Source organism: Lepidochelys kempii, chromosome 18 (genome assembly GCF_965140265.1).
Source record: "Lepidochelys kempii isolate rLepKem1 chromosome 18, rLepKem1.hap2, whole genome shotgun sequence".
Taxonomy (NCBI): Eukaryota; Metazoa; Chordata; order Testudines; family Cheloniidae; genus Lepidochelys; species Lepidochelys kempii.
In genome coordinates this window covers 23,634,486-23,651,296 of record NC_133273.1, presented here as the reverse complement: position 1 = coordinate 23,651,296, position 16,811 = coordinate 23,634,486, and the positions used below count along the sequence as shown (strand labels likewise).

Below are 16,811 nucleotides of genomic sequence, written 5' to 3'. Positions count from 1 at the left end.
TTCCCCCCCCATGACCAGGGGCAAACCTGTTGCCCCCCCCGCCGCCCAGCAGCAAGCCGTGCCCTGGGGGGTGCTGCAGCCGGGCTCGCTGTGGTCCCTGGGCTGTTCCTGCCGGGCGATGGCGGAGGGAGCCGCTGGCCGTGCCTGTGGCAGCTGGCTTTGGCCTAGTGCTGTGCCCGGAGCCCCTGAGCAGGGTGGACGATGTAACCCTGCTCTCCACGGGAAGAAAGCCCTGAGTGATCACAGCCCTGGCCCCTCTGGAGAGCAAACAAATTCTCGAGGTTCCTGCAGGTTCATGGCGGGGTGGGGGGTGCTGGCTCTCGATGCCACTGAAAGGGAACCAGACTTTAAGGAGGACCATGGCTCATGGGATTTGTCAGAAAGCACAAGAGAGGAGCAAGTGTGAACTCCAGGGAGCGATTCCCCAGAGACCATCTAAAAGGCTTCTGGTTTCAGCCTTGTTAGAGCCGTGTTAGTCTGTATCAGCAAAAACAACGAGGAGTCCTTGAGGCACCATAGAGACTAACACATTTATTTGGGCATAAGCTTTCGTGGGTGAAAACCCACTTCATCGGATGCATGGAGTGGAAAATACAGGAGCAGGTATAAATACATGAAAAGATGGGAGTTGCCTTACCAACTGATCCCCCTCTTGGTAAGGCAACTCCCATCTTTTCATGTGCTGTGTATTTATACCTGCTCCTGTATTTTCCACTCCATGCATCCGATGAAGTGGGTTTTAGCGATGTGTTAGCGAGAGGCTGCAAACCGTAGTGTAGCTGAGGCTGAGAATCTTTTCAGAGAGGGCTGTGTGACACCCAGTATGGACGGCCCAGAATTTGAAGTTTCAAGTTCTGGGATCAAATTTTCTTCTGGTGTTAACTGGTGTAGCTCCACTGAAGGCAAAATAGCTGCACCAACTCTCACCAACAGACAATGAGACCCGTGCATAGCTTTGATGGTTCATTTCCCTTTACGATCAGGATGTCTGCTTTCTCCAGTTTGAGGATGTGGTTTTTGGTCCTTGGTATCTCTGTGCAGGAGCCTCCTGAGCTGCTCACTGCTGCTGTTAATCCGACCCCTCATCTTCTCAGCTGTGGGAAGAATGAACACTCATTTGCTGTTGTGGGTTGAGTAGGTGTCTGAAAGGTCTGGAAGGAATCACTGTCTTCTGACCTCTGATATGGATCAGAATTACCTTTTGCTTTGTGTGTGTGTTTCTGTGTCAAGGAGTTCAGTGAAATAATGCACAGAGCTGTTGTCACAAGGGAAACCCAGCAACTTTCTGGAGTCTGGCTGGAATCCTGCAGGGCCACTCTTCTCCTTTATTTATGTATGATAATGGATGTCTCTCTCAAATGGCAGGCTTCCACTTTAGATCTTGTCAGCATATTGTCAGTGATATTAAACCCATTTAGTTAAACTGATGCAAGGCCTCAGGGAGAGTTATGTTGGCACTCCTGGATGCCTTGGTTGCCTCTGAACAGCCTGTGGTGTTTTCTTTCTCCAGAGGACTGGGTGTGCTGCACCCACTGCAGTGGCTTGTAGACAATAACAGGGTATTAGATCCTGAAATGGAGCCTGATGGTGTGGAAAACAGCTTTACTGCCTGTTGCCGGGGTCCTGCCAGCAGCACTAAATAAATCAAGGAGTGTTCTAGACAGCTTCTCCATTAGAGTATGCTGCATGTGAACACAGCCTCTCTGGCTACTGTCACCTGAAGAGGAGAGGGCATTGTGTGTGCTTATTGTCCTCCTCCCTGGTACATTATTCAGAGAGGAAGTATCTTCTATTAGCTAAAGTACAGGACCAGGAGTCAGGGAGCCTGGGTTCTGTTCCCAGCACTGACTTCTTGTTGGCTGTGGGCAAGTCTCGTAACCTCTCCGTCTTGTTCCTCACATCTGTGAAAGGGGGAGGGTAATGCTAGCCACAATGGCCTTAGAGAGGGTTGGGAGTGTTGGTTAATTAATACTTATAAGTTGCTTTGAGATCCTCGGGTGGAGGGCATCAGAGATGGGCAGAGGATTCTCACTGCACTGCCAAAGCCCTTCCCATCCCTGACTTTTTTTTTACCTTCTCAGATATCCTGGGAGTCAGGAAGAGCCTCCTTTTAGGATGCCAGTGTACTATAAAGCCTCCAGCTCTGCTTTGGGAAGGACTGGTATCAGCTGAGCAAAGTGAGCAGTGCTGCCTGGGGTGGGTCTTTGGTGAGTGTTTTTGCAATGGGCCAGTAAAGTCTCCACAAGGCAGCTCTTATGGGGCATGACTGCCCTGGTCCAGGACTTTTAGTTTTTGTTTTTTAACTTCTGGGGTCAAGGTTCTCCTTCAGGAGCCCTTTCCTTCCAGTGCTTGACTCTTATGTATATTCCCGTCAGACTTCTCCCTTCTGCTTGGGCCAAACTTTGAAGCATTGCTGTCTAAATTGCACTCTCTGAATGGTGATATGGGAATGCTATTGTGCGCGCTATTACTGGTCTGGGCACAAAATGCCTGCTTTGTTCATCCAGAAGGGGCCATTTATGTAAGTTTCTACCTCTCTTGATTTGCACAGTCTGTGTGGCATTGGCCCTGTGCTAGGAGACCCTTCTGTGCAATCATCTCTGTTGGCTGAAATCACTGTTTTTAAAAAAAAATTGAGCCCTTTTTTTGGTGTTGGTGAAGATGCCAGAAGTTGTTGCATGTTTTCAGTACAGTTCATTATTAAGTCTGGGGAATGGTGCTGTGTGTCATTTAGGAAGGATGCCTTGAGGATGGGGCACTGACTTGCCACACAACAGACCTGACTTCAGTTCTCAGCTCAGCCACTTGGGAGCAGTCACCTAATCTACATTACAAAACCTAAACCTAATTTCCCCAATACTAATTTCCACCTACTGTTACTCACACCTTCTTAACAACTGTCTGAAATGGGCCACTCTCATTACCACTGCAAAAGTTATTTTTCCTCCCTTGGTATCCTGCTGTCAATTGAATTATCTTGTTAGACTGACCTCACACGTGGTAAGGCAAATCACATCTTTTCATGTATTTATACCTGTTCCTGTATTTTCCACTCCATGCATCTGATGAAGTGGGTCCTAGCCCACGAAAGCTTATGCCCAAATACATGTGTTAGTCTCTAAGGTGCCACAAGGACTCCTTGTTGTTTGTGCTGATCTACCCCAGTGTAAACAGGGCTAATGCTCCACACCCTCCCAGCAATGTAGTGAGTATAAAGATCCATGAATGACTCTGAGGTGCTCGGATGGGCAGGCACGAAGGCCATGTCAGGACCTCGATCACTCACAGGGACTCCTATCACAATAGCTGTCATTTTTCATGTGGATATTAATTAACGTGGATTTGTGTGTCTCAAAAGCCAGAGGCTTCAGAGCATCAAACTCTCCTCTCACTGAGCGCAACATGCTATAGCATCTGCCTGACCTGGGTCTCTGTTGCTAAGGAGAATCAGCAGGGAATCAGCTGGAGGCTTTATTTAGACTCCTGCATTTAGCACCATGGACACCTTTCCAGGCCTATGCATAGAGCTGTTTCGTGGAGAGTCGGTTACTTGCTAGCATTTGACGTCCGTATGGAGGGACTGACCACCTTTGGTATTTGCTGTGACTTAGTTATTGCAGCCCTGCTCCCTCTGGTTGACTCAGTGAATATTCAGTTGTGACCTAAAAAAGGAGAATCTGTAATTAAACGGGCTGTCATTAGCGATTTCTTTTTATTGAGTCTGGCAGCTCATGAAACATTGTAACAACCCACCATTTGCATTCTGCAGCACAGGAATGTTTGCAATAGCTACAGTTAGCAATGACAGCTTAATAGACAAGGAATAAAATAAGCTTCAGCTATGGGAGAGCAGAAAGCTTCCTGCCAAGGGTTCTGGGCTGGACATGGGGAGCCTTTAAGTATGTTACAAGGACTTGTCATTAAAATATTCTTCCATGTGATGAGCTTGGTACTGTTCCAAAATCTGTGCAGCTATTAGGCCAGATTCTGCTCTCCTATTTCAGGTTGAGTAGCACTTCGCTCCATGACAGGGCCCATCTAAGTCAGTAGGACTGTTTGCTGAGTCAGGTGCTACTTAATACAAGTGGGAGTCTCAGAATCTGGTCCATTGTATAAAATCTGCAGCCTGTCCTGCTCTGGTAGTCTCAGGGCTCAGTAATTCCACTTACTAGGAGCAGGAACTTCTACAAGGAAACAGCTGTTTTGCCGCAGCAAACGCTGGGAGGGAGGGGGGGAGAAGAGGGACGCGGCGCGCCCAGGGGAGGAGACGGAGGCGGAGGTGAGCTGGGGCGGGGCAGGGAGCTGCCGGTGGGTACAGAACACCCACCAATTTTTCCCAAGGGGTGCTCCAGCCCTGGAGCACCCACGGAGTCGGCACCTGTGCCAAGTAGCCCTGTTCAACTATCAGGCCCATCTGGGAAGGGAGTAAGGGATTATCAAGCCACCAGGTGACTCAGGGCTAGTCTACACTAGAAGCACTACATCGGCACAGCTGCAACCAAGCCACAGCCGTGCGTCTGCCAAAGACACTCTAGGCCAATGGGAGAGAGCTCTCCTGTCGGCACAGTGAATCCACCTCTGCGAGAGGCACTGGGAGATGCTCTCCTGCCGACATAGGACCGTCCACACCGGCGCTTAGGTGTAACTTACATGTGAAAAAGTTATTCTGACGTGGTAGTGAAGACTTTGCCTCAGGTGGGAAGGATGGAGATGGGCTTCTGCTGAAGGCTGTGTTGTTCCCTCTAAGTGTTAAGAGACCCAAGGGGAAAAGCCTCTGGGAGCAGGAGCCCCTGGTGGCCAGAACTAGGGGTGGGGGTTTGGTGGGTTTTGCTGTTTGGCCTAGGTTTTATAGTGAAGAATAAAACTGTTCCCTGAAAAAGCCATAAGCCTGGCCGTGAATCCAGAGAGACACCCTGTAGCCCATTGACCTATGTGAGTGAGCAGAGTGTGAAATGGGGGAGGTGAGTGTGCGATGGGGGGGTGAGCATGTGATATTTGTGCAAATTCCCTCAGTAGCCCGTTCCTTGTGTGTGCACATCTTTCTGCATCCCAGCATGACTGTGTTATTGGCATCATCGTCCTTCCTCTCCTCAGGCTCCCTCCCACCACAGACCTTGGTGATGACCTTATTGTGTCACTGAGCTAAGAATAGGAGCTCTTTGGAGCAAGGAGGTGACTAGTGTGCTCTGGGCATCCAAGGAAGACAAACAGCCTGCGTATCTCATTCAGAAAGCTCGGTTGGCTTCTTGCCCATCCACAGGGGAGCACTTTCCCAGCACAGTGGAGGTTAGGCCTGGAGTTTGCAGGAGGCACTGCAGTTTGCATCACTCGGGGAGCATGAGGCAACAAATAGCAAACTGCTGAGTGCAGGGTGGGAGCCTGTCCCAGAGCCGCAGGGAACGCAGAGGGGCTTTGGAGGCCCTGGCAGAAAGAGCCCCTTGTCATTGAGGGACAGGCTATAAACTGCTCCAGGCAGAACAGCTCCATCCCCTTGGTCGTTGCTGGCATACTTGGCTGGAAGGGAACCTCATACACATGGCGGCAGATGTTATTCCCCTGGATACTCTCAGCTGAAACTGACAACTGAGTGACTCACCCTGAAAGAGGAGCAAAAATCTGCATTCAGCCTCCCTAGGCAAATCCAGCAGACCCTGGGAATCGCAGCTTGCAGCCAGTCACCATGCCACTGTTGGCAAAGGCTCTTGTAACTCCCCAGGGGTAGGAGCGGGGCTAACTATGGGCTGTAATGCAGCAGTGAGTGAGTTTCCAGTGAAGTTTGATTGACTGTTATTGGCCGTTTGGGTGCTGTTGCCACCTGTTTTTGGAGAGACATTTGTGTTTTTTCTCCTGTGTTATATTTAATGGCAGTTTAACAGTAAAAATTATCTGACAAAATAGTACTTAAGGTCAGAACTTTTTGGGGCAGGTGAGAGGGAGGGGCTGAGGGCACAGTGAAATGGCTTCAGATGCTGAGGGAGAAGAGCATGAGGACTGGATCTGAGTGCCCGCTATGTAAGTTACCTCTGCTCAGTGTCCCATAGTGTCCCGTGGGAGGGAATGAGCCTGTGCGTGGGTGCTGGGTGCCTGGTGCTGAGAAGCAGCAGCATGTTCCCAGCCCCCCTCTCTACCCATATCAGCACCCGAGAGAAAAGGGGCATTTTTATCCTAGGCTGGCCAGTGTGCTCAGCCCCTCCTTTTCCACCTTGAGCTGACAAAGCCAGTGGTCCAAGCCTCCCAGGAAGCTGTTCTCACGTCTCTTGGGTAACCAGCCTGAGAGACTATCAGGCCACTCAGTTCCAGGGGCATGAGCAAATCATCAAGAGCCTCCTGTTCCGAGGTGCTGGGCTCATGGGGATCCCGTCCCCCACCCAGCCCCACTCACCAGGTATTCCATCCATTTAGTAGGGAGAAAAGAGAAGCCCAGATCTGTCTCTTGAGGGTAGGTGTTTAAGAGCCAGGATAGAGTATAATGACTTGTGCCATCCATTCCATTCCCCATGCCCTACAGCAGTCTTGTCTTGGAGGATGTGGCCCCCTTGGGACCTACTGTTGTCTCCAGGTCTGTGACCTGCAACTTACGCTGCAGCTGGGCAGGTGGCATGCAGGGCTGCCATCTTGCGGCTATGAGGATTCCATGCAGGGTGTAACAGTGGGAGTTAGTGCTCCTGAAATGCTGGAGCCACGGAGCCTGGCTAAGGATGTGCACTAGCTCATGGAGCCAGTCTTGTGCTGCTACGAAGTGCAGCCCTGGTGCTGGCAGCAGGACTGGTGTGGATGCGGCTCTGGGAAGCTCTGTCCCTTGGAGGGCTGGAGGTGGGAAGGAGCCACGAAAGGGGAGAGCAAAGCATTACTGCCCCGGGCTGACCTCACTGCCCCTAAACTCCCTCACCCACTAGGCTCTGGGGTCACAACCACTGTGCCCTGCACAGGCCCCCTGCACATGGCTCTGTCACAGGGCCGGCCTTCCACTCACAGGGAAGATGAAGAGCATGGCAGATGAGTTGTCCCTGACCCCACAGGCTGGCTGGGAGTGAGGCAAGGCCCCAGGCCCAGCTTTGTCAACGCCTGTTCTAACTGAAACATGGGAGCTCTCGAGTCTGTCTTTTCTTGCTGCCACCTCCCACAGCACAGACCCCATGTGGCCTGCGTGCTCCCATGTGCCCCCTGCAGGGTATGTTGCCCAATACCCGCTCCATCCCAACTCCCACACAGCTACTCTCACCTCGCAGCCCAGCAGGATCAGTTACTGGTGGCAGGTAGTCACAGGCCTGAGCTCATTTCACTCCACCCCTCCGCACCCCCCATCTCATCCCCAGCTCCCACTAGAGCCCCCCTGCAGCTCCCTGCACAGATCTCTGTCACACCCTCTTCCTCCACAGTGGGATGCTGAGAGCACAGAATTCAACAGCTGTGAGGGACCTCCCCCCACCCACCCCATGTAAATCCCAAAGTCTCCCTGCTCCCCCGCCTGTGGGCTCAGTCTGAGCTGCTCTTCCTGGTGTAACTCTGGATAGACATCTGGAAGTGCTCAGTGGTGTTGAGCTCCGCTCGGAAGAGGATGATGTAGCCCTTGGGGAGGAAGTAGCCTCCAAAGATCCCAGACAGGGTGGACAGGTTGGACAGCACAGTGATGGCCACCAGGTACTTGCCATGGTAGAAGATGTAGGTGGTGAGATAGCAGATGAAGCTGACTAAGTTGATAAGCAGGCTGCAGGTGATGCACTTGGCCTCATTGTAGTTCTCAGGCAGGTCCTTCCCCATGTAGCTGATGACAAAGCAGCAGACACTGAGCATTGTGTTGTAGAGCAGCCCCCACACAGCATCATCTTCCGAGCACTGGAAGATGGTCATCGTCACAAAGGTCGTGTAGTCCTTCCTGGGCACTGAGGGATTGATGCTGAGCGAGACCAGGCACATCGCCACCTGGGTGGCTGTGCAGGCTCCGATGAACAGGTTGGGTCCGTTGTGCTTCACCCAGGCTCTATAGAAGGCAGGCCACTTAGACGCCAGTTTGAAGATGCAGACGATCTGGAAGGCACGGGTTGCAGTGCACGAGAGGCAAATGGTGAAGCTAATGGAGAAGATGGGCAGCCTCAGCAGACACGTGTGCCAGGTGGGCTCCCCAAAGTAGCAGTAGAGGCTGCAGCAGGCACAGATCAGAGCGCCCAGCATGAGGAAGCACATTCTGCCGCCTGCCGACTTGACCACTGGCGTGGTGAGGTTCTGGGCAAAGAGGGCAGTTGTCCCTGCCAGCAGCAGCAGCAGAAGGGTGATGGCAGTCAGCAAGGCCCAGGAGACGGGGTCAGCCCAGGACAGAAATTCAGTGGTCCGATTCAAGCAGATTTCACTCTTCATTGGGGCCCACTGATCTGTACCACAGGGCTGGCAATTGTAGAGGTCTGCAGAGGAAGGGAATGGAAGAGCTGAGATGCTGCTCACACACCATGCTGGTTATGGTAATAATGATCTGCCACCTTATAGCACCTCATGCCTGAAAGGATCCCAAAACACTTAACAAGCTGTGTACAGGGATCACTCACCACTGGGATGCAGTTACCTCTGAGGTGGAGCACAGATGCTGGGGATAACAACCCAGCCCTTATGTAAAGTGCCTTAGGGTCTTTAATGACCTGGGATCAATGTGCACCACCTCCAAACAAGGTTTAATGAGACAGTATAAAAGGTGACAAATCCTAAGGCCTCAGCCCTAGAGTGAGTGGGTGCAATTCCTGTGACATTAATGGTCCTATGAGACCACTGGGGTGACTGTGGCAGGATATGGAAAGGAATTGGAATGGGAGAGCTCTGGTCTATAGAGTGGCCTCCCTCAGCACGGCTCCCCCCAGCTTAGTCAGGGGCAGTAGCTGCTGTTGGCTTAGCTGAGTGAACTAAGGCTTACAGACCACCTGGGTCCCAGCTGGAGTCCTGGTTGAGGTAAAGTACACAGCTCATGCAGCTAGTCTGCAGGGACGTGTGATGTGGGCTCCAGCAGATGCAACAGCCCCACAAAGGCTGGCATGTCTGCAGCAGCTGCTCTCTCCTCCAACTGCTAGTTAGGTGCAGGGCTGTTCACCCAGCCAGGCCACTGAGTAACTTACTCCTGAGGCTCTTCACTGTTGGTGGTTGCCCAAAGCTCATGCTCTAGTGGAACGTGGAGTTTGCTGGCATCTACTGAGTGAGAGTGAAGGGGCTGAAGACTTTCTCTTGCCATAAGTTTGCATTTGTGGCTGGCACAGCGGGGATCAGCTAATCCTGCAGTCAGCCCAGGGCACCACCTGGCCCCCAGCACCCAAGCATTTTCATATCACTTCCAGCACCATCGACTAGCCACTAACCAAATTCCACCCTGGTGTTTATTGCCACCTGGGGCTGCTCATTCTTTCTGGGTTTGTCTGTCTGCCTGCCCCATCAACAGGACAAAGACAACAGTGGGCAGGCTCTTCCTCCCAGGGCAGGCAGCAGCTGTCACACCTGCCTCCTCCCACCCAAAGCTCACAGTGAGAGGAGTCAGGCAGCTTCAGCTCACCTGTTCATCTGATTCCCGGCAACCATCTGAAACCACAGCTTCCCAGCACTAGCCAGGAGTGCACTGGAGCCAGCACTGGGTGGTGGGCGGGGGAGACCCGGAATTTACATACTCACAGCACAGCAGCCCTTCTGAGAGCTATTCAAATGGAGAAGTCAGAGCGCAAGCTGCACTGGGCCATTTGCATCTCAAACGCTAGTCATCAGGCCCCGCAAGGGGAAGGGGAAGGGAATGGGAGAAGGAGAAGAGAAAACTGCTGCAGCCAGGATGGAGGAGAAGGAGAAAGCAAGGAGCACAGAGAAGGGCTGGAGTAAGCGTGTCCAAGAGGAGCATGGAGCCAGGTGCATAGGATAGGAACACAGGAATGGCAGAACAAGATTAACCAGCTTGCCCTGGCTGTGACCCCTGTGAGGAGCTGCCTCAGGTTCTACTGACCGCTGCTGTTCAGGAAGGTTCCTGCGGGGCAGGCCACACAGTCAAAGCAGCATTGGTGAAGCCCCACCTGCATCCTCTTCTCTCCTTTTACGCAGACCTTTGAACAAGCTGACATAGGCACCTACATGAAAGCACAGCAAGGGTCAGGCCTGCCAAGAGAAAGCCCCCATCACAGCTAGGGCCCGCTAGGAAACAGCACTGACTGAGCAGAGCTGAGTTCCTGGGACCAGCGCAGGCTGCTCACCAGAGGGCTGTTCCTTATATTTCTAGGCATCTTAATGTCCAGGAAAGGGGTCAGGACTGCGGGTGGGATGCAGGGGCAGTGTGCAGGGGCAGCACAAGGGCATACCTGGGGTGGTTCTTCCTGAGAGAGCTTTTTCTGAAAATTAAGATGCAAGTAGGAGCTTGTCAGCTCTCTGTTCCCAGTACTGCCAGCCCTGATGGTTGCAGAGCCTGCACCCTGAGATGCTGGGCGCCCCAGCTTCACCCTGCTAAGGGAAAGACCCGTGGAGATGCAGCAGACCTGACCATGACCAGAAAATGTGACTCAGTGCAGAAGGAGGAGTGGTGAGGCGGGCCCCTCCCGGCCTGCAGGATTCTGTTTCCCCAACCCCAGGGACACAGAGCTTTATGCAGGGTCAAGTTTCAGGAATAAGGGGAGGTTTGTTTTGTTTGTAATGCTAAGAAAATCCCCGTTTGGTGCTACTGCCCGAAGCTCCTGAGGCCACTCCTTTCCCAGTATGCAGCTCAGATGCTGTGGTACCTGATTATCCTTTGTATGCCACAGGATTCCATCCCGGTTGATGTTCAGTCTGTCTGGCTTTTGGAGGAAAGACCCAATCACATCAAAAGACCAGGTCAGGCCAGTCCACTTCCACATGACGAGGTCATAGCCTGTCAGGGGATCCCCATTGGCATCAAAAAGCACCTTGCTATTCTGCAGAGTGAAATTCACCTGCTTGATTTTTTCCAGGAGCTGGAAAACAAAAAAGGCCACAGACAGAAAAGACCCAAGATTCCCACACACAGCTTCAGCCACTTGGGCAAAGACCCCAGTCAGGGATAGGTTAGGGCCTTAACGGGGTGGGAGGGTTCAAGTCTTTGCTGCTTTCTTCTTCCTCATGAATTCCCCCACCACCCGGAGGCAGGGTGGTGCTATTATCCCCATGTTACAGCTGGAGAACGGAAGCACAGAGACTAGTGGTATATTGTTCAAAAATGCCTAAGTCCCATTGACTTTCAAGAGATGGAGGCATCTGAGTCATTTAGGGGCTATTGAAAATTTTACTGTCAGTGGCATCCCAAAGGCACATGGAGTCTATAGGGAAGCAGAGAATTGAACCCAGGTGTCCGAGGCCCCCAGCTACCATCCATCCTCTCTTCTAATTAGGGATGGTCTCTCCAGAGCAGGGTGAGGCCCATTGGCAGAGCCGTGCTGGCCTGTTCTGGGACTCAATTCACCAGCCTTGAAACCTTATCGGTGCTCTGACAGCATGCAGCTCACAGGTAGATCTTGGAGCTGCTGGACACCTGCTCATCCTGCTAGATGCTTATACTTCTGCTCCTTTCTACTTCCAGTCCCCTGCCTCTCATTACATCATAGTCAAACCTGCCCTGAGCTCTGGGCTGCCCCCATGCAGCTTCACACAAGGAGACTCTCACAAGAGTCTACAAGAGAGCAGGGAGCCTTTCCCAGTGACCCACTCACCTGCCAGGGATAGACTTTGTCCTTGCTGCACGCTCCCGAGCAGCAACCCAGCAAGTTGTGCAGGCCACGGGCCACAGCAAACACCGCCGAATATACATTAAAGGCAGCCCAAATGTCAAACGCCTGGGGCGCTGAAGTGAGTGAGTGGCACCTTGTGCAGATCTGATTGCAGCCTTGGCTGGTACTCTCATTGCTGCTGCTCCCACCACTGCTCCCTTCAGCACCCAAATCAGGGGCACACATGGCTACATTACTTTTCTCTGAATTCACATGGGCAGATTCAAATTCCTCCAATCCTGGAAGCTTTGCCTGCTTGACTGACAACCCAATCACCGTGCCAATTCTGTGGATGCCGGGGATGCTCCAGACTTCTGAGGCTAGAGACCAGGCCTCAGTGCCCAGCCACACCTTCTCCGTCACGTTCTCCTGAACCACCATGTCAAAGAAGTCTGTAGCACTGTCCACATTGGAGAAGACGACGGTGACATTGACACCGGTCTCCACAAGGACTCTAAGCATCTCCTTCAGCTCTGGGCTGTTGGCACCCCCCTTCATAGGGATGATTCCTTGGTAGGCGGCACAGATGTCATGCTTAGCCACCACTTCTTTCAGGGTCTTTATCCCGTTCCTGCCATAGGCATCATCACTGCCCAGCACCGCAATCCAGTTCCACCTGAACTCCTGCAGCAACAGCACTAGTGCCTCGACCTGCAGCCTGTCGCTGGGGATGGTGCGCAGGAACGAGGGGTAGGTGCTCTTCAGGCTCAGCAACTCGTTGGAGGCTTCGTAACTAATCTGCAAAAGGGAATCAGGGAAAGGATGTGTCTCCAGCTGGGAAACTGCGCAGAGGGGGATGGGCACTGGTACCGCCGGGAGGTCAGTGCTGAGCAGTGATTACCCGAGGAGCAGGGGGGCGATTGGCACCGAGCAACGATACCGGCAGGAGGAACCAGCGTCAGCAGTGACTCTTGTGGGCGTGAGGGGATTGGTATTTGGAGGGCATGTGGAAGTGGTAGCCGCAGCAACACACATTCAAAAAACAACCAAGTAAGCAGCATGGCTGCATGTCGTTTTCAGCGCTAGGAATGAGCCTAACCTCTTCTGGAGTCACACCGAGACTGAGTCCCACATGCCACAAAGGACCATAGGGGTCGCAACACCTGCTTGGAGCACTGATCCTCCAGCCACCTCCACTCCAAACCACAAGCCCACTTCCTGTCCTTCTTCTGATTAATCAGTATTACCCTAATCAGCTCCTGTGTTTGACCCTGCCACAGATAACGTATCGCTTACGGTATATTTGGCGTTGCTCCAGACAAGCTACTGATTACCTCTGGCACAAGGAGGATGCTCAGGATAGCTGCAGTGGTGAGGGTAAAGTGGCTGCTGTCTGGTCCTATCAAAGCCACAGCCTTGGGCTGGTAGTGTGTGAAGGTGCTGAGCACTTCCACATGGTGCTGCCTGCTCTGGGCAAGGATACTCAGGGTTGCATACATGTTGGCAGATTCTGAGCATGTGTTGTAGATCTCGTAGCCCAAAGTGACATTGGGGAGGAGACTGCTGGAGTTGTTTATCTTCTCGATGGCGAGTCTCATGGCTTGGAACAGGTGGTAGCCATGGCTGTAAACAGAGGCTGCTCTGCAGAAACACAAGTGTTATTGCAGAGGCAAGAGAGAGATGTGAAGGCTTCACTGAATCTTGGAGATGCACCCTGGGCAATGCCTGGCATAACAACAATGTGGTCCAAGAGCCAGGCAGCCTGGAGTTCTAATGCTGACACACTAGGTGACCTCAGACAAATCACTTCACCTGTCTGTGCCCCCCTCTGCTACATGTACCATTGCTCACAGGGGATTCATGAGGAGACCAGCAGCACAAACATCTTTCTTTTTGTACGTTTACACTGAGTTTGCCGCTATTTATTGTTACACAACACACATCAGATCTTACCTATTAGTTCAAATCCCCACTGCCCCTCTCCTAATCAGCAACTCTTTATGCAATATCCTATGGGGCAGATTCACTGCCCTGTTCTACTCCCTTTCTCCTGCTCAGGTGGCACAAGAGGAGGAGAAACCACCTGCATCTCCCCAGATCTCTGATGGCACAAAGTGGATATTGGCTGTAGCAGAGATTTTCTTCAGTAATGGCCGCAGTTGCACCAGCTAAGCTCCGATATTTTGGACTATTGTCATTTTATTAATGAGAGGTGAGCCTTGCATGCCCCAACTCCCAGCCCACCATGGGTCTTCTCTGTTGCAGCTTCCTGTCTATTTGCAGTGGGTCTCTTTGTCCAATATCTGCTTTCCTACTTCTTGTTCCACTTCTTTTTCCTGCTCATTTCCCCTCCTGTTTCTATTCCTGCTAAATATGATTTTCTTCTTTGTGTCTGTCTAATCTAGGCGAAACACATTTCTAAAGCTCTGGTCACTGTGATTGTATTAGGTTGCAGGAGCCCCACTGTACTAGCTGCTGTACAAATACAGAACGGGCCCTGCTCCAAGAATTTAAAATCTAAGGCTAAGATGAGAGGCAACAGGTGGATCTAGCAGACAGACCGCAAGTACAAGGAAGCAATGAGATAATACTGGACAGCATGTTAAGCAGTGATTACAGCATACCCCCTGCTTGGACATACTAACTGTAGTATCTAGGTACTGATACATAGTATTTGTTGCAGCGCCAAGCCCTACCCTTCTCACTTACCTGTCACATATGTCAACTTCCGGTCTAGATTTCACTGTTGTTGAGTAGCTATGCAGTCGGAAAAATCCTGCAATCGTGTAATCTCCATCCATCCTGAAGTCAGAAGAAGGCCCCGTGTTCTGGCATATGAAAGCCCAATAACATGGAGCCAAGAGATACAAATATAAAATGAATGGAGGAGAAAGCATCATGCTGTTGGCACAGAGCTCTCTGGAGAAGGGGCCGGGAAGCGTATAATGGACACAACACTTACTGCCTCTCAGACAATGTTAGGATCTCAGATCCTGAAGTACCTTGGACTATTTACATAGACAGCTTACACATACGCAAATGCCCCTGATACAACATGTACCCAGGAACTAGGACTTCACACTTTCCCAGGAAGGGAGGAAGTTTTGCTTTGAGGTAAAAATAACAAACCAAGCAGGGATTTATCTATTGTAATATTCTGCAGGTGAGCCCAGACCCTGTGGTCAGTGGAAATGGCATGAATTAACTAGGTCATGAATTTCGTGGAGGATACTCTCTCTAGAGTTGTTCTCTACCACCTCCCTCTCACGTTAAACTGAGCAGTTATTTTATAGCTTCATTCAACAAGCTGATGTTGGAGTGTTTTAGGAAGTAGAGTGGGCTGTGTGGGGCTTTTGTTATGGGCATTTAGGAGTGTTCTTATATAACTACTATATATGTTGCACTATGTTCTGCATGTAATAGAGAGGGGAAAGAGAAGAAAGCCAGTATGTGATGTACATCAGAATCTCTGCTAATGAACTACTTCTTCAGTGAGGCTCACAAAGGTAATAAAAGATAAATTACCATTGTGTGTCCTCCTCTAAATGGTATGTGTATTCTCTAGATCAGAGGTTCTCAAACTGTGGTCTGCGGACTACCAGTGGTCCGCGAGCTCCATTCAGGTGGTCTGCAGATCATTCCCTCTAAGGTGCACGCCTGGGCAGCTGCACACAAGAGAATGAAGGGCCACCCACCTAATTAGTGGAACTATGCAGGCATGGCTCCACTAATTAGGTGCCTGGACCCTGGAGAAGGCGCACATGTAAGGTGAGGTGGTGGCCTTGGGGGAAATGGCGGGTAGGTGGGAGAGGGCAGTGGGGTGAGAAGTGGGGGTGGGGGGAATTTGGGAGGTGCAGGGCTGCAGCGGCCAGAGAAAGAGGAGACTTTCTCCAGCTCCAGGGCTGCAGCTGCTAGGGAGAGACCCCCCCTCCTTCCCAGCCCCAGTTCAGGGGCTGCTGCGGCGGGGGAGAGAGGGAGTGACCCCCTCCTTCCCAACCCCTGCGCAGGGGCTGCTGCAGCGGGGGAGAGAGGGCACATCCATTGCATTAGAAAGTTGAGTTGTGTGCTTTTATTTGTTGAACAAAAAACTTTAATTATTAAGGGGTTTTTTTAATGTAGCACTTTTATCCAAAGCGCTTTACCATAGTTAGCTAACGGTACAAACAACATTTGGAAAGATCATTAAGTGGTTCGCTGAGACTCTCAGCAATTTTCAAGTAGTCTGTGGAGGAAAAAAAAAGGTTTGAGAACCACTGCTCGAGACAGTAAGCTTGCTGGGGAAGGGGACACATTCACTGCCGGCACTTGACAAATAAGTGCTGCTCATTGACCATAAGCTTTGGGGTTTATGACAGGTCTAACAGATGCTTATGGATGAGCTCCCCTTTTGGGGTGGACTCTGAGGAAGAGCAGATAATGGGGAGTGCAGGCTGAGGAGGGGAAAGCGTGCAGCTGGGCCTTTTCTTTTTTTTTGGTGCCTACAACATACAAGACACATCAGTACCGACCGTCCCTGGGCTGGAGACTTTGCGCACTAATAAGCAGGTGCAGGGAAGAGTCCAGAGAGCGCTTCATGTCACAGTGGTGTCCTTCCCTCGCTCCGGCTTTGTACAGAGCCGTGGTTCTCAGTCTCTGGTCCGTGGACTACGTCTAAGGGGTCCGCACAAGGCTGAGACTGAAACCTCGCTGACCAGGACTCAAGGACAGATACAGCCAACAGCCGTCTGCACCGCCACTTGGGACTTGTTAGAGGTGCGCAAAGGAACACAGGTGGAGAAGCCCCGGCGCAGAGCAGGAGGGAGTGGAGTTCAGTGGGGCTGCAGGGGGCCTTGCCTTGCTGGGCCCAGCCTTGGCCTCTGCCCTAGTGGGGATGCAAGAGCCCATCCTGCGGCTCCATCTCCCTGGGTCAAGGAGTAGCCTCGGCACAAACACACGCCTAGTGCCCCGGGCCAGGGAAGGGGTGTACGGGGTCTGGGCCGTGGGGGGGGGGGCCGTGTGGCGGCCCGGCGGGGGGGAGGGGCCGGGGGCCCCGTGTGGCGGGGTGGGGAGGGGCCGGGGGCCCCGTGTGGCGGGGGCCCCGTGTGGCGGGGTGGAGGGGCCGGGGGCCCCGTGTCGCGGGGGGGGAGGGGCCGGGGGCCCCGTGTG

General features: G+C 52.2%; 1 protein-coding gene across 4 annotated transcripts; it reads right to left on the bottom strand.

Annotated features, from left to right (window-relative positions):
* Nucleotides 1-3,693: 3,693 nt before the first annotated feature.
* On the bottom strand, nt 3,694-16,658 carry TAS1R1 (taste 1 receptor member 1). 4 transcript variants are annotated; one of them, XM_073316505.1, is made up of 7 exons: nt 16,171-16,658; nt 14,376-14,494; nt 13,001-13,307; nt 11,670-12,464; nt 10,725-10,937; nt 9,962-10,082; nt 3,694-8,399 (listed from the first exon to the last, which is right to left on the bottom strand). In XM_073316505.1, exons 2-7 carry the CDS (start codon nt 14,465-14,467, stop codon nt 7,477-7,479), a joined length of 2,451 nt encoding a protein of 816 aa, XP_073172606.1. In that variant the 5' UTR covers nt 14,468-14,494; nt 16,171-16,658; the 3' UTR covers nt 3,694-7,476. The 4 variants fall into 4 exon arrangements, with proteins under 4 accessions (XP_073172606.1, XP_073172605.1, XP_073172604.1 ...); XM_073316504.1 differs by having other exon boundaries at nt 16,175-16,658; XM_073316503.1 differs by having other exon boundaries at nt 14,376-16,658.
* Between the last annotated feature and the right edge of the window lie 153 nt (nt 16,659-16,811).